The sequence below is a fragment of the Colias eurytheme genome, chromosome 31 (assembly GCF_061535395.1).
Source record: "Colias eurytheme isolate Ceu_HAF_F1 chromosome 31, ilColEury1 Martin Lab GWU primary, whole genome shotgun sequence".
Lineage (NCBI taxonomy): Eukaryota > Metazoa > Arthropoda > Insecta > Lepidoptera > Pieridae > Colias > Colias eurytheme.
The window spans coordinates 3,140,254-3,158,440 of NC_143010.1; the positions used below are offsets into that span (position 1 = coordinate 3,140,254).

Consider the following 18,187-nt stretch of genomic DNA (forward strand, 5'->3'; position numbering starts at 1 on the left):
GAGCAACTATGGAGTTTCTTGCCGGTTCTTCTCCATAGATACTGCTTTCCGAATCGGTGGTAAATGTTAAAATATGTTATGACAATTCAAAAGTGCTTCTAGAAGTAGTCTAATTGACTAAATAAATAAGAGTTTGAATTAATATATAAATCACAGTATAAAAAAAGACGTGTGTCACACGGGGACTGCCGCTGTAAAGCTATTGCATGCTATGCCTTCAAGCCACACCTCCGCGCCCGTCGGAGTGGGGAGCGTGAGGTTTTTTCATTACGGAATTTCTGGATTCGGTCCCTTCGCTCAAGGCCCGCGATTGAAGCTATGCAATAGATATATGCAATAGATATATATAATATATATATGCTTCAAAATAAATATTAGACTAAAGAATAATACTGCACAACTGTATTTTTACCCACTGGTTTGAAATAATGATAAATATATACAAATACCATTGGTAATATAGAAAGAAGAGATATATAAATATATTTAGGTATCGGTTGTGTATGTCCGTACGGATAAAACCATATACCTCTGCGATTAGCATCTCTAATGTGATGACTAGTATATGCTATAGTAAGCATGAACGTTAAAATGTATATGTTTAGTTTTCTATACATATAACTGTATATAAATAAAATTGATGTGATTATTAACCATAGTGTAGTGCAGTGTAGGAACCCCCGTAGTTTCAAGCTTGTTAGATCCTGGAAAATATATTTATATTAGTATGAATGGCTCATCTTCTTATATATAAAAATGAATCGCAAAATGTGTTGGTAAGCGCATAACTCGAGAACGGCTGAACCGATTTCGATAATTCTTTTTTTATTATATTCCTTAAAGTACGAGGATGGTTCTTATGTAGAGAAAACGTAAATATGTACCACGGGCGAAGCCGGGGCGGACCGCTAGTTTATTTTAAATTCAAGTAAGAAAAATATCTTAATACATAATATTATGTAGTGAAATTTAGAGAAAAGAAAATTGTAATAAATGTCTTTATATTGAACTAGCTGCTCCGCGCGGTTTCACCCCCGTGGCTCCACTCCTCTTGGTTGTAGCGTGATGATATATCGCCTATAGCCTTCCTCGATAAATGGGCTATTTAACACCTAAAGAATTTTTCAAATCAGACCAGTAGTTCCCGAGATTAGCGCGTTCAAACAAACTCTTCAGCTTTATATTATTAGTATAGATATATAGAGTACATTTTAATTATATAGTCACATCTGAGAAATAGTAATAATAAAATTTCAATTTTAGTACATAATAGTAAAGAATTTATTAAAACAAAATATCGGTTTTAAGTCTTAAATATGTAAAATAACAGAACAATTTATTCTCAACTAATTTTGAAATAGTAAATAGTTACTACTATAGTAACACCGAAGGGTTGGGGTTCGATTCCCGGTGGAGACGAAGAAAAAAAAAATGTCTCGGTCTGGCAGGACACAGAAGGCTGATCACCTACTTGTCCCTAAAGAAAATCGATCAGTGAAACAGATGTATAACGCATCTGCCCCTTACCCCACTCGGGGACATAGAACTTCACACTACTATAGTTACTTCATCTCTGTAGTATGTGTTTTAGTATTAAATGGTGTCTTAGGTACAATTAATAGTTAAACAAATAAATATTGAACCTTACCTTGAAATGTATAGATCTTGCAGCAATAAAATGGTCTATATCAATAAAAGATGATACAATGGTACAAAATATAACGTTGTACAACCATGCTTGCCTCGTCACGTCTATATTTTCGAAAAATAGCAGCGCTGAGAGAAATCCTATGCTTGCGTGTATGAAATTATCTGCTAGAGCTCTAAATATCAAGGCATCAGAGTATCTTGTATGAAAAACTATATAATCACCAATAATTGCTGTAACAAATATAGATACCGACAGGAATATACTGATGAACCTCATGTTTTTGCTTGTTTTCGTAGTTTCATTTCGCTTTTTATAAAGATTTTTTATACATTTTCTTGTAGTTATTGTACTTTTCAGAATTATTCTGTGATATCTTTCATGATTTGTTCAAAATTTCTTCGTTTTTCGTATACTTTCTTTTTTTTATTGTAAAACATATGTTTAACAATAAATTTTCATACAACTAGAGAGCTCTATTTTAATATTTACATAATATTTACATTGCTGCTAGCCTCTTTAACTTACAAGTATCACCAGTCAAAATATTGATGGCATTTGACAGCTGACAGAAAAATATTAGTTTAAAAACCAAACGTATTAATTCGCTCTACTCAGCTCTACTTTATTGTATCTTTCATTAAATTAATGTTAACTAAAAAATTTTCTATAATGGAAATTTCCATACTGAAAATGTTCAACAAATTATTTTAATTTTTGACTATCTCTATCTTATCCTGATTAATTGACAGTCATGATGATGTTATACTTAAATATTAAAAAAACCGGATCCCACAGGAATAGGTACCTACTACAAATATAATCACGGAATTTAAAGATACATATTACAATTTTTATAACGCGACTTTCTACAAATTAAATATTATTTTACAACACATTACACATTGCTTTCTTTTATACTATAATATATTATCTTAGTATATTATTATATAAATGATCTTTATTTAACAACAATTTATCTAAATAAATAAATAAACGATCAAGTAATATCATATTAACAATTAAATACCATTAAATTTATCTAATATCTACTTAACATTCGTTCAGGAAGTAAACTTCAAAATGAGTCCCAATGTTATTACAACCGAAGGTCGAATGTCGAATCTTAATCGATAGAAATACACACCTAAACCATTTTATTCTGACCTATTTTTATATTGTCACGTAGGTCTTTATGGGTTCGATATAATCCTTATCATTTCTTATCACAATATAGATAACATATTCGATTTCCAAGTTTGTCATAGTGCAAGTGCTAGGAAATACTGAATTCCAGTGAATTTTTGTATAGTTGGAAGTACTGAATTGCAGTGTATTTTTGTGTTATTTGTTGTTTTATTAGTTTCTGGTGAAAATGCGTGAAATAGTTCATGTGCAGGCTGGTCAGTGTGGCAACCAAATTGGATCGAAGGTTGGTATTTTTTGTTTCTTTTTTTTTTAATTTATCGATGCATCAGGTTACGTAAATGTATGCAGTGACGGCCGGCAAATCGTGAAACCTTTTTGGCCGCTAATTAATTAAAGTTTTTATTGTGTAAATGATTAAAAGAATGTAGAATTCGATTGTGACTAATTAATTACAGTTTTAATAAAACCAATTTATTACAGCTGAATTAACAAAAACATATTTTTAATTATTTCAGTAGGTTATCGTTTATGACGTGATGTGCGAATGAGACGAAAGATATTTTCATTTTTAACGAATATTGTCTCTCTCTATTCTAACCCTTTAAAACTTGTGTATAAAAACCAAGCAAAACCTTTTAGTCTATTCAAATATTATATAGTATTGAATTATCAATGTACTGTTGAAGTTTTAAATTATTAGATTAGTACACGTCGAAATTGTTATTCATTCGGTCATTGAACTTTGAACCGCTGACAGGTTAAGGCCTTCTCTAGTTAATTTGTAATTTTTTGTCTTGTTTCAATTGCCTTTTCTGCATTTGGTTATGGTGGATATGTACTCTGTGTGTCTGTCTGTTTGTCTCTTCACCTACACTACTGATTCGATTTGGATGATTTTTTTTTTATTATTAATTGGCACGAAAATAGTTTGTGACCTGAGAAAGGTCTTATGATAGGTTACCTGTATCCCAGAAATCCCTCGGGAACGGGGACTGCGCGGGTTTTCAGTATTATTTACTACGTTGCGTAGGTAAAGCCGCGGGCGGAAATCTAGTAGGTACCTACCCGTGGTACCTACCTACAAAGTTACATACTTACTTTTCAATTTATAATTATTGTTATTGTAAAGAATTGTACAGAAGACATTGAATTGGAAAAAAATAATGTTCTAAAGCTTTATGCATAGCCATTTAAATGTATAGAAGTACATCTATACTAATATATACGTAGTATATATTATTATTAGTCTGTGCTAATATTATAAAGCTGAAGAGTTTGTTTGTTTGTTTGAACGCGTTAATCTCGGGAACTACTGGTCCGATTTAAAAAATTCTTTCGGTGTTAGAAAGCTCATTTATCGAGGAAGGTTATAGGTTATATATCATCACGCTACGACCAACAGGAGCGAAGCCACGGGGGTGAAACCGCGAGGAGCAGCTAGTATTATATAACATAGAATTTTAGTGTGATACTAGCTTATCAAGACGGCTACGCACGGGTCCCCTTTTTCTAAAATTATAAAAATTTTCAATCACGAATTATTCTGAAGAAAGCAAAGTATACCGCCGCATAAGATCATTCAAATTAGTTTAGCCGTTCTTGCTTACGTTCTTGCTTACGTTCTTGAGTTATACGGTAATTAATTAACACGACTTTCTTTTATCTTTTTCTTTATCCATACAAATATCTAGATATTAAACATGTATGTCACGCAATGACTCATCAATTTTTCAATTTGCTGCAGTAGTTTCGGGGATGCGTTCATTCAAACAAACAAACTCTTCAGATTTGTGGTACCATAGATAATGTAATACTATACTAGGTAGTTCGAACATATTTCTACTATTGTAGATGGAAAATTTAAATAGTTTGGAAAATCCAAAAGTGCACGCCTCATAATTTTTTTTAATAATTATTTATTAATTATTATTTTTGTTTATTTAATAACAATTAAACCACATCGAATCAGACCCTGAAAAATGAAAGGGTTCTATTCCTGAGCATACTCAAGCGTAAGAGAAAAAAAAAGACTCGATTAGTAAAGTATTTCGGTCGCTATCGTGTTAACAAGAAAAAGGATCCGCACATACAGACACACGGACGTCCAAGACAGAACTTTTTTAAACTGTTTTTTAACTAGTTTAAATAACAAAAATGACATCAAAAATATCATGAACGTTAAAAATAGTGTTTTTTCTTAATATGTGTGTGTATGTATTATCTTACAAGTGCAATGTATGATACATAAAGACATTTTAAGTTTGAAAAATCAGATGTTTTGCGCGAAGTGACAGTAGTACCCACCTCAACGCTTCGCTTATGAGGCGTGCAATATGTAGGTATATGAGTGTAAATTATTTAATTTCACACTTATTTCATACTTATCTAAAATCTAAATATAGAGGGTAGAGTCGTTAATAGTGTGACAAATTATAATAAAACATACATGTAATAAATAATGTATAATGTAATCTAGAAGATATAATGTCGTATCGTTAATAAATATAGATATATAATTTATTATTTAGATAATTACGATAACGGTACGATTTACTTAGAATTACATTTTTACATTTCAATAGCAATTAGTTTTAATTTTTCACTGACTTACATAGTTAAATTAAAATAAATATAAATGATATTTTTGCACTTTCATTATTTTATTATTTTACGTTTGAAATTTGAATTAACCTGTGACGTCACAAAATGATGTAAAATCAATCCTATTTTTAGTCGAATCGTTAAGGGGGCGCATAAAGCAAAATAACCAATCTTCTATTAGATGATACGTGTAATTTTCAAGACCAAATCTCAAAAATAAAATATATATCAAACTAGATGATAATATGTTCAACGATTCTGTTTAATCAAAAACATAAAATATTAAAATTTACTCGATAAAAAAAAATCACCAAGTTAGCTCTAATTTTCACACTTTTACGTTTTCTACTTGACATGGTAATACTTATTATGATTTTTTTTTTCATAAACAATTATATTAAAACATTTGCAAGATATTTGTCAGAGCATTTTGTGTAATTACTTTTAGTTTTGGTTTTATCTGCGATAAACCACTTTTGGCGCTCTTTTTTTCTCGAGATAAACGTTTGATTTTGTCACGATAAAAGTGGTTTTTTATAATGTTTTAATATAATTGTTTATGAAAAAAAAATCATAATAAGTATTACCATGTCAAGTAGAAAACGTAAAAGTGTGAAAATTAGAGCTAACTTGGTGATTTTTTTTTATCAAGTAAATTTTAATATTTTATGTTTTTGATTAAACAGAATCGTTGAACATATTATCATCTAGTTTGATATATATTTTATTTTTTAGATTTGGTCTTGCATATTACACGTATCATCTAATAGAAGATTGGTTATTTTGCTTTATGCGCCCCCTTAAGTATATTATGCCGTATTTACACATTCGTGCGAATCGAGGCGAATAAAGAACACGATTATGTATAAGCGTTAAAATATTTTAATTATACCTACTAGCTTTCCGACCGCGGCTTTGCCTGTTTAGTCAAAGAAAAACAGGAACAGGTCTAGTTTCCGTGGGATTTCGGGAATAAAACCTATCCTATGTACTTTCTCAGGCCACAACTTTATTTGTACTAAATTTCATCCAAGTGACTAGTAAGTGTGTTTTGGAAATGTATTCTCTTTTTTTCAATCGGTTACGTGATACGTCGTTTAGGCGTGAAGAAGAGACAGATAGACAGTCACTGTGGCATAATTTATTATATTATTGAAGTGAAACTTCTTTATCGGGGTTGGAGAAAAATTTAGTGTAACATTTTTTCGTTACGCGTAACATTTTTCCGTTTCGCGCCATCTTTTTCTGATCCCTACCACGCGTGATTCGACGTATTTCTGTAAAGTTGCATATAGTAAATTATTTTTTGAAAAATAAGGTGATAAAGAAGTTTCACTTCTTACGTGTGTACACTAGTACACGCACACATTTTTTTGTATATTATTGTTTTGTATTAGTTACTCATGTAACGAAGCATTATTGCTCTATATGTGTGCAAATCTCATTCTATATCTCATGTAAGCTCACAATGTATTTGCAAGAAATGTACACTAATTTTATTGTGAAGAGATGAATAAAAATGCTCTGGCGGGATCACGGGTGGCTGAATTGTTCAAGCTTTCGCCCTGGATTGGGGTGAAGGACGCGGTTTAGAATCCCATCTCATGATCGAATTTTTTCTTTATCTTATACTAGCATTCCGCCCGCGGCTTCGCCCGCTTTGTCTAAAACATAATAAATTAAATACTAAAACCTTCCTCTTGAATCACTCTAGTTATCTATTAAAAAAAAACGCATCAAAATACGTTGTGTACTTCTAAAGATTTAAGCATACATAGGGACAGAGAAAGCGCTTTGTTTTATACTATGTAGTGATAATATATAAAAATGAAACCCGTGTGAACGTGTGGACCGATTTCGATAATTCTTTTTTTATTTTATTCCTTGAAGTACGAAGATGGTTCTTATGCAGAGAAAACGTAAATATGTACCACGGGCGGAGCCGGGGCGGACCGTTAGTAAAGGAGAATGACCACGGGTGGTATCGTTAAAATTTTAGTTGTGCCACGTATTCGTGATATTGTTAATTCCTATTTGTATTTATAATGATCATATGTATCAATATTAAGTCTTAATTATACCGGATAAATTGAAATAATAGTAAAAGTTATTCTATTGAAACATGTATGACCACGAATGGAATCGGTAAAATACTAGTTGTGTCACGTGTTCGTGATATTGTTAATTCCTATTTGTATTTATAATGATCATATTTATCATTAAGTCGTAATTATACCGAATAAATAGTAATAAAAGTAAAAGTTTTTGTTTTGACCCGTGGTTTTGACACATATATCTATCTCTCTTGCAAGCGTCCTGCGTCATATATGTCATAGTTTCTTATAATGTTGAATGAATGTGTTCGACGTTAATTATTTTGAAATAATGTTTATTACGATTAACTTTTCACATTAGTATTGTAAATTAAAATATTACCTATGTAATAAATGTAAAACTTAACGTTCATCGACTCGATAAAGTATTTTTTTGAAGCGTTGAATAAAGCTATTGTTTTATTTTTATTCTCGCGAACTGCGGCTTATTTACATAAAAACTTTAATCGTTTCTAAAAGTACTAAGTACTAACTTCAAGCTTTATATTGAGCTACATTTCATCTTGACACAATAAGTTTGATTGCGATACCAAGTGCCATAGTCAATTGGGCAATCTCCTATAATATTATAGTTATATTTTATGTGTTATTTTATTTACAGTTCTGGGAGGTAATCTCCCACGAACATGCCATAGGCCCAGATGGTATATACGCGGGCAAGAGTCCCATTTTACAAGAGAGACTCAATGTGTACTACACCGAAGCTTCTAGTGGTAAGATTTGTTTTGCTTGTTGCATTATTTTCAGAAACTTTATCCTTTAATTTATTACACAAATGTGTATTTATTTCGGCCCTGGAATCACAGACACAATAGAAAATCTATTGTGTCGTGGACCGATTGGGTCTTTCGGGGCTCAATGGATTAGAAAGCAAAAAAAAACCTTAAAATCTTTCATATCAAATGTGCATGGGCTATTCATATCTCATACTAAATGTATGGGAGTGTTTATTGTAACATCTTTTAAAATTTCTCGTTTTATTATAACATTTTACTCATTACTCATTAGGTTAAGTAGGTACCTACTTGCAATATCAATTTGAAGTTTTTTGATATATGCAATAGTTACGGAACAATCGCTTGTGCACAAACGATTACACCCTGTATATAAAACTTCATAATATAAATAATATGGAATAATATAGACTGACCGGTTGGCTTGGTTGGTTGGTAGTGAGTAGTGACCCTGCCTTCCAAGCCAGAGGTCGTGGGTTCGATTTCCACCTAGAGCAAATATTTGTGTGATGAACATAGATGTTTGCTCTGTGTCTGGGTGGTAATTATCTATGTTAGTATTTATTTAAAATTATATAATATATGTATGTTTATCAACCATCTGGTTTCCATAACACAAGCGAAAGCTTAGTATGGGATGCCGTGCCGTGTGTGAAAATTGTACTGAAATATTTAATGTAATATATTTCTAGGGAAATATGTGCCCCGCGCTGTTCTGGTTGATTTGGAGCCTGGGACCATGGACTCCGTGAGATCTGGCCCCTATGGAGGGCTGTTTAGACCGGACAACTTTGTCTTTGGACAGAGTGGGGCTGGTAAGTTTTACCATCAATTTAAAATGTGTTATGTTTTGTCAGTTTTTAGTGAAACATTAAAAGAGAAAATATCTAGTTAGTTAAATCATAAATGTTACGAGGAAAAACCTGACCAAAACAAACGGAAAATAAAATTGTATTTTATCGAAGTTCCATGGAATATTGCACGCCTCATAAGCGAAGCGTTGAGGTGGGTACTACTGTCACTTCGCGCAAAACATCTGATTTTTCAAACTTAAAATGTCTTTATGTATCATACATTGCACTTGTAAGATAATATATACACACACATATTAAGAAAAAACACTATTTTTAACATTCATGATATTTTTGATGTCATTTTTGTTATTTAAACTAGTTAAAAAACAGTTTAAAAAAGTTCTGTCTTGGACGTCCGTGTGTCTGTATGTGCGGAGGATTTTCTTGTTAACACGATAGCGACCGAAATACTTTACTAATCGAGTCTTTTTTTTTCTCTTACGCTTGAGTATGCTCAGGAATAGAACCCTTTCATTTTTCAGGGTCTGATTCGATGTGGTTTAATTGTTATTAAATAAGCAAAAATAATAATTAATAAATATTTATTAAAAAAAAATTATGAGGCGTGCACTTTTGGATTTTCCAAACTATTTTTTTAATTTACTCATGCATTTGAGTATAACATTATAGGGTAGAGTCTGGCCAGCCAAAGCTGAACCCAGTGTTTTTTGTAGCGGCCACACTATGGAATGTCATCATGGTGTTTCTGCGTAGTTAATTGTCAGTTTTGTTGAAAACGGTTCAAATAATTTGCTTTAATAACGTTTAAATCCTGCTGTGTTGTACCTAATGTACCTATATATATACTATGATCACCTTTATGAATATCAAAAGTATCAAAATGTGTTTTCCTACTAAAGCCGATGTTACTAGGTCCATATTTTTTCAATTTGCCGCCCTTTACTCGGTTCAGCTTTGACTGGCCAGACTCTATCGATAAAATTACTCAAAGTTAATTCTCGTAGAAACTACGTAGCGTAGCTGTAACTTAATACCTGCATGGTACTATGGTACCTACGTAACTTTTCAAAACATTTATTTGTAGGTAATATACCTACTCGATTCACTCATACTCATTAAACGTGATAAACATTTAAAAAACTATAATTTTAAATAATCATATTATCTTTAGGTAACAACTGGGCCAAAGGTCACTACACAGAAGGCGCTGAATTGGTCGACGCAGTGCTCGATGTTATTCGTAAAGAGGCTGAGGGATGTGATTGTTTACAAGGTAATATAAAATTGTATTTAGGTTCATTTTTAAAAACATTGTTTTTGTAGTGTGTATTTAGATATTATTAATTTTATTGTGAATTTTATATTATAAAAAAAAAAAACTTGGCACGGCGATCCTTGATCCGCATGACAGTTCGTTAGTGATTGCTCGTGTCGATACTTTACTATTTTATAGGCAAAGGCGTGGCTTGCATTCAGCCACGTCGGTAGGTTTTTAACGCCTATTATGTTGTTGTTGTATTGATTTAAGTTTTTTAGCATAGATTAAGTAGGTAAGTAAAATGAAAGTTTTCCAAAACATAAAAATGCATCTTATCATTTTCTCGTAATTTTTAACCCGTTAAACACGTATGCGCTAGTGTATATTAATTTATTATGAAAATGGATGTCCCCATTTAATTTGTCTGTAAAACTATTGTTGTCATAGGTAAATGGATATTTTTTCAGGTATAGTCTCACTATTTGGTTTGATTTTTCGGGTTTAAAAATATGTACTCATTTCCAGTATCGCCATTTGTTTATCGATACTTTCCGCACTAGTCGATAAATACCAACGATGTAAGTTTTCCAGGACGTAAACGTAAAGTCAGGTTGAAATAATTTCTCGTAAATGTTAAGAATTGTTATAATTCAAACGGAATATCATTGTAATGGCATAAAGCTACGTAAAAATTAATATAATATAACCTAATATAATAATGATAACCATAAATTATCTCCAGGATTCCAACTAGCCCACTCCCTTGGAGGTGGTACAGGCTCTGGTATGGGGACACTCCTTCTCAGCAAGATTCGAGAGGAATTCCCTGACAGGATCATGACTACCTTCAGTGTGGTGCCGTCCCCCAAGGTATGGATGGGTTTGGGGGTTCGTATATTGGGTTTTGGGCATCGATCATTAACAACAACACACAAAGATATCAAAAAAAAAAAAAACAAAGCAAACAAAACTGACTTCGATTGTTAACAATAACTTGATATAGAACAGGCTCCAAGGAGATGTTCGTTTGCAAAAATAGCGGACCTAAATCTGACTTCTGATACATATTGTATAGATCCCAGACATCCTATATACAGATTTTGCCAACCAGTTTTGTGGTCCCCCTCCCCCCACCCCGGTTATTAAATATGGCATACAAAGAAAAAAATAAAAATTTCCAAAACATGCCGTGTGGGGTATCAAATGAAAGAACTTATTGAGTAGATCACGAATATATAGCATACTATAACATTTCTTACACTTTCTCTAAGATTTTTTAGAAAATTTACGAAAATGCTCCATTTTTGAGTTAACTTTAAACCACTATAGATTGAAAACTCATGAATATATTTTTTAAATTATTATTTTAAATAATTAAAAATAGTCCATTGTTTACATACTTATACACATTACAATTTATTTCCAGGTATCAGAAGTAGTCTTAGAGCCATACAACGCAACTCTCTCCGTTCATCAACTCGTCGAAAACACGGACATGACATTTTGTATAGACAACGAAGCGCTATATAATATATGCTTCAGGACGTTGAGACTGGCCAGCCCTACGTATGGCGATCTGAATCATTTGATTTCGGTAAGTTTTATTTCTTTTGGTAAGTTTTATATTTCAACTAGCTTTCCGCTTGCGGCTTCGCCCGCTTTGTCTAAAACATAATAAATTATATAATTAAACCTTCCTCTTAGTCACTATTAAAAAAACCGCATCAAAATCCATTGCGTATTTTAATACTATGAGTGAAGTCTCATGTCCCCTAGTGGGGTAAGGGGCAGATGCATTATACATCTGTTTCACTGATCGATCAGCCTTCTGTGTCCTGCCAGACCGAGAAATTTTTTTTTTCGTCTCCACTGGGAATCGAACCCAGGACCCCTCAGTTCTACGCTCACGCGTCAATCACTGTACCAGGAGGCGGTCTTTTTAATACACATAATGTCTTACCACAAAAAAAACTTTAGACAGGGTTTAACTTTAACCGGGGGTTCTCTGTAATCTGGTTTTGTCGTATTTCACATAGACAACTATTAAAGTGACAGATCCCTGGTTTAAAGTTAGACTGCGATTAAATTGTTTTGTGGTAATACCAATACATATTGATATTCATAGTAACATTTATAACACACTAGTGGTCCGCCCCAGCTTCGCCCGTGGTACATATTTCGCAATAAAAGGTAGCCTATGTCTTTTCTCAGGTATCAAAATATCTCCATACCAAATTTCATGCAAATTGGTTCAATAGTTTAGGCGTGATTGAGTAACAGACAGACAGACAGAGTTACTTTCGCATTTATAATATTAGTAAGGATTTATAATATCATATTACAGATGACAATGTCAGGTGTAACAACATGTCTTCGCTTCCCGGGACAATTGAACGCAGATCTACGCAAGTTAGCTGTTAACATGGTGCCCTTCCCGAGATTACACTTCTTTATGCCTGGTAATTATTATTATCTGTATCTTCTGTTTATAATTAACACTAGCTGTGCTGTGCGGTTTTACCCGCATGGCTCCACTCCTGTTGGTCTTAGCGTAATGATATATAATAGCTTTCCTCAATAAATAAAGGGCTATCTAGCACAGAATTTTCCAAATCGGTCCAGTAGTTCCTGAGATTAGCGCGTTCAAACAAACATGTTAATTCAAATTAATAAAAATTTTACTTTTATGGCGCTGATTTCTAGCATGGGCTACAGAAATGCCCCATTCCATAGCCCATGCTAGAAATGCATGCATGCTAGCCCATGCTAGAAATGCATTCATGCTAGAAATGCATGCATGCTAGCCTATGCTAGAAATGCATGCATGCTAGCCTATGCTAGAAATGCATGCATGCTAGCCTATGCTAGAAATGCATTCATGCTAGAAATGCATGCGTTGGCAGGAAATCAGCGCTGTTTGAGACTTCTTTTTAGGGTTAAAATAAGTTTTATGAAACAATTTTCTTTTCCAGGATTCGCTCCATTGACCGCACGAAACTCTTTCGACTACAGACCTCAAAACGTGTCGGAGCTTATGAGCCAAGTAAGTGACATAATATTCATTTTTTAGAAATGTAAAAAAAAAGTATAAAGTCCTGTGTTGGTTTGTTTGTTCAATCACTTTAAACACGCTTGTATTAGCTTCACTTGTATGTTTGTATTTTAGTATTGTAGTTAGTAACTAGCTTTCCGCCCGCGGCTTCGCCCGCGTTTTCAAAGAAAAACCCGTTCCCGTAGGATTTCCGGGATAAAACCTATCCTATGTCCTTTCTCGGGTATCAAAATATCTCTATACCAAATTTCATGCAAATCGGTTCAGTAGTTAAGGCGTGATTGAGTAACAGACAGACAGACATAGTTACATTCGCATTTATAATATTAGTATGGATTTCTCATAGATCATAGGTCATAGATTATAAGAACCGCCTTGATCACCTCTAGACTCGATTTTGACCCACTATAACGGATAGATTTATTTCAAACTTTGACACTTATCAAGGATCGGTTTCACCGAATACGAATATTCGGTACAGCTAGATACCTATATTATGCATAAGTTATTATCTTTTTACCAACCAACTTTATTTATTTTTATTTATTTATTTACTCTTCAATAAAATTATACATAGAAAACTTATTGCTAATATACAAAACAAAAAACAGTGTAGTTTATTAGGCGGCCTTATCACTTAGAAGTGATCTCTTCCAGGCAACCTGGGCAAAAGGTAACAAGCTTACTGAAATTACGATGGTAGGTAGAAGAAAAAAGGCAAGGAACAAAAAAACAAGATAAATAAATAAATGATAATAATTAAAATAGATATACAGGTAGATATATAAATAAAGATAAATATAGATGAATATACTACACTCGAATATACACAATTACATTTTTATTAATAATATATACTTTAATTGAAAATAAAGCTTCAGTGACAGAAATCAGAAAGCTACACTCTAAAATACGATAATATACGGGTCTTAACAGTAAAAACTTTGAGTATCAATTTGCCGAACAATGTGATTCAGCCGAATATTCGGTAAAGTATGCTGAATACCGAATATAAAACGAATATTCGGCCCATCTACACTAATATTATAAAGAGGAAAACTTTGTTTGTTTGTTTGTTTGATTGTAATGAATAGGCTCATAAACTACTGGACCGATTTTAAAAATTCTTTCACCATTCGAAAGCTACATTATCCACGAGTAACATAGGCTAGGTTTTATCCCGGAAATCCCACGGGAACGGGAACTATGCGGGTTTTTCTTTGAAAACGCGGGCGAAGCCGCAGGCGGAAAACTAGTCTATAATAATTATTGAATTTGTCAAGATGTTCAACCCGGGCAACATGATGACCGCGTGCGACCCGCGTCACGGGCGCTACCTGACCGTGGCGACCATGTTCCGTGGGCACATGTCCATGCGGGACGTGGACGAACAGGTGCTGGCCATACAGAACAAGAACTCCGGGTGAGTCACTATACATCCATACTAATATTATAAATGCGAAAGTAATGCGCATCACACACGGTGAAGATACTATAATATTTTATGTTAAGATTCTCTAATATAAAACGTTATATTATGTAGTATCTTAAGGTATCCGGTATCAGCGTTCTGACCATCATTATTCTTTTTGTCATTGCGTACTAAGACCCAAAATTTTGTGGGTCATTTGTAACAGGATGGCGGTTCTACAGAGTTCTTAGTACGCAATGACAATAAGAAAAATGATGGTCCGAACGCTGATACCGGATACCTTAAGATACTGTAATATAAAATATAACCGTATCTTAAGATAAAATATTATAGTATCTTCACCGTGTGTGACGCGCTTTAGACTGACACTGAACTGAGTAGTTGTTGAAGTGAGGTAGAAATGAGTATGATAAAGATACTGGGTATTAATGAAGTGTAGTTGAAACTAAAAGGGACTTAGTAGACTGAATTTAAATATGGTTACATAAATGAATTAATCTGGGCAGAAGTATTTGTAAACTGGAGTAAATTTATTTGTTGAGAATTGAACTACCTATTACCTACCTACCTATTAAATATTATTTTAAAGTCTCTTCATAAAGTTTTTAATATAATTTTATTCAGTCAAAATTAATGTCAACAGCAGAAGAATTATTATATAATTCGTTCTAAAATACAAATACTACTGTTACTTCAATTATTCAGTTATTATACTAATGTTAAATCATAAGGAATACGAATGAATAAATAAAATTTTGTTGGGTGTTAATAATTATCTATATAAATATTTATTTAAAATTATATATGTATGTTTATCAGCCATCTGGTTTCCATAACACAAGCGAAAGCTCAGTATGGAATCAGATCGTGCCGTGTGTGAAAATTGTCCTGAAATATTTATATTTTACTATGTAGTGTTTTTTTCTTACAGATACTTCGTAGAATGGATTCCAAATAACCTCAAGGTTTCTGTATGCGATGTCCCGCCGGCCGGACTCAAGATGGCCGCCACATTCATTGGCAATACTACAGCTATACAAGAGATATTTAAACGTATTTCTGAACAATTTACTGCTATGTTTAGGAGACGGGTGAGTTAAATATATCTCTATTAAGTGCCCGTTATTATAATATGCAATTTTTACTGTATTCAAAACTGATTGTACACTTAGTCATGAAACAAATAAACGATTTTTATTTATTTATTTCAAATCAATGATATTATAATTTACTAGCTGTGCTCCGCGGTTTCACCCGCATTGCTCCGCTCCTGTTGGTCTTAGCGTGATGATATATAGCCTATAAGCCTTCCTCGATAAATGGGCTATCTAAGGCGCGGGACATATACAAGCGGCGCGCTGCCGGCGTGCATCGGGTGCGCTATTGGCATTTTGTATGAAATAATTTTGGGGCGGCGCAACCTTGGCACGTGCCGTCTCGACGCCTGTCCAAAATTGTTTCATACAAAATGTATAAGAAGCACGTGGTGCAAAACAGATTCAAGAGGTGCGCTTATGGCACGCCCGCGACAAGCCGCGCGTGTTTGACCCGCGCCTAACACCATGGACTAATAGGTTATATTTGCCTATGCTAACACCGAAATAATTTTTCTAATCGGACCAGTAGTTCCTGAGATTAGCGCGTTAATAATATTATCTGTACCTAATATTATAAAGCTGAAGAGTTTGTTTGTTTAAACGCACTAATCTCGGGAACTACTAGTCTGATTTGGTTCTTTCTGTGTTAGATAGCCCATTTATCGAAGGATAGGCTATATATTATCTCGTTTAGAGCAACAGGAGCGAAGCACTGCGGGTAAAACCGCGGGGCATAGCTAGTTTTATATAAGAGAAGAGATAGTTTACTAAATACTGTTTTCATTACTGTTTTTTACTTCAAATAGAAATTCATAACACTAATATTTATTTCCAGGCTTTCCTCCACTGGTATACAGGCGAAGGTATGGATGAGATGGAGTTCACAGAAGCGTCCAGCAATATGAACGATTTGATATCGGAATATCAACAATATCAGGTTAGTTTTATATGAATTGACTTTTGACCGGTTAGCTTGGTTGGTAGTGACCAAGCCAGAGGTCGTGGGTTCGATTCCCACCCGGGGCAAATATTTGTGTAATGAACGTAGATGTTTGCTCTGTGTCGGGGTGTTGATTATCTATATAGGTATTTATTTAAAATTATATATGTATGTTTATCAGCCATCTGGTTTCCATAACACAAGCGAAAGCTTAGTATGGGATCAGATCGTGCCGTGTGAGAAAATTGTTCTGAAATATTTAAGTATTATTTATTTATTTATTTATTTATTTAATAATAGAACAGTCTGTGGTCACATTATAATTTGTAATATAATTTGAAAGTTTTCTTTTAAAGCTTATTAAGAATACCTTTTGTCTCACGGTGCATTTATAAAAAACAAGTGACAACAACATGCTGATTCTAACCCCACTATGTCAAATTATTTTAGTGTAAACAGGCGTAGAGCATTCTTTCGTTGTTCTTAGTGCGTTCGAAAAGATTCTATGCAATGTTCTAATACTGAACAACACTTAATGCGAGTTTTCGTTTACACTAAAAGTTCACGAAAGAATGCTCTTGCTCTTGCTCTAGCTCTATGTTCGTTTGGTTTAATGCACCGTTACAAGTATATCTTCAAATATGTATAACTTTTTATTGTTTATTTCGTATTGATAAGATTATTTTAAAATTAATTAACTAATACGTAGAGAACTTTATACTTGTTACTGAATCTTGTCTATTCACATTGCAAAGGTAATAAATCGCAATTTATAAAATTGTATGTTTTATTTCACTACTGGTAGTAGTCTTAAAATATCAGTTTATTTTGCACCGAAAAAACTAAATTCTGATACTTTTTTTTAAATTAAGTAACTAGTTGAAAAAACTAGTTTTCATACTTGTTTTTTCATCGTGGAATTAAAATAATTATAATATTTTCAATTTTTTTTTCACAGGAGGCTCAAGTTGATGATGAAGAAATCGAATTGGACGATGAAGAGATTGATCAACCACACAACACTAGCGCCATGGTCGACATGGACTAAAAAATATTTAAAATCATTCCAAATATCACTGCCGTTAAATAACTATAATTTATATTGACAATAGACCATAAACAAATAAATTACTTAATCAATAAAAAAAATTGTGACTAAACTTCTTTTTTATCTGTACACTTTTACATTTAAGTTAAAACATTATGGTATTTTTTATTGGTTACGTTATGTATGTATTTTTATATAATTTTATGAACGACAACAAATTTAATATTTTAATTTGTTTAAATGTTAATTTTTGTTGACCATTCAACGATCACTCAAAATTTTATAAATGACAGCTGTTA

General features: G+C 33.0%; 2 protein-coding genes across 7 annotated transcripts in view; one reads left to right on the plus strand and one right to left on the minus strand.

The window, feature by feature from the left end:
* LOC149895477 (tubulin beta-1 chain-like) overlaps positions 1 to 18,187 on the plus strand; it is a 34,943-nt gene extending 16,756 nt beyond the window's left edge. For 2 of the 6 annotated variants that reach the window (XM_090119083.1, XM_090119084.1), the window contains exons 2-13: positions 2,838 to 3,080; positions 8,114 to 8,225; positions 8,939 to 9,061; positions 10,233 to 10,334; positions 11,062 to 11,189; positions 11,746 to 11,913; positions 12,664 to 12,778; positions 13,292 to 13,362; positions 14,655 to 14,794; positions 15,735 to 15,894; positions 16,736 to 16,837; positions 17,799 to 18,187. In XM_090119083.1, the coding sequence (XP_089975209.1) occupies positions 3,024 to 3,080; positions 8,114 to 8,225; positions 8,939 to 9,061; positions 10,233 to 10,334; positions 11,062 to 11,189; positions 11,746 to 11,913; positions 12,664 to 12,778; positions 13,292 to 13,362; positions 14,655 to 14,794; positions 15,735 to 15,894; positions 16,736 to 16,837; positions 17,799 to 17,888 (1,368 nt within the window). In that variant the 5' untranslated portion in view covers positions 2,838 to 3,023 and the 3' untranslated portion in view covers positions 17,889 to 18,187. The remainder of the gene's footprint in view (positions 1 to 2,837; positions 3,081 to 8,113; positions 8,226 to 8,938; positions 9,062 to 10,232; positions 10,335 to 11,061; positions 11,190 to 11,745; positions 11,914 to 12,663; positions 12,779 to 13,291; positions 13,363 to 14,654; positions 14,795 to 15,734; positions 15,895 to 16,735; positions 16,838 to 17,798) is intronic. The other 4 variants (XM_090119086.1, XM_090119088.1, XM_090119085.1 and 1 more) reach the window with 3 other exon arrangements.
* LOC149895478 (transmembrane protein 267) lies at positions 366 to 2,153 on the minus strand. The gene is made up of 2 exons (XM_090119061.1): positions 1,649 to 2,153; positions 366 to 704 (listed from the first exon to the last, which is right to left on the minus strand). The coding sequence occupies exons 1-2, from the start codon at positions 1,925 to 1,927 to the stop codon at positions 375 to 377; spliced, it is 609 nt and encodes a 202-aa protein (XP_089975187.1). The 5' UTR covers positions 1,928 to 2,153; the 3' UTR covers positions 366 to 374.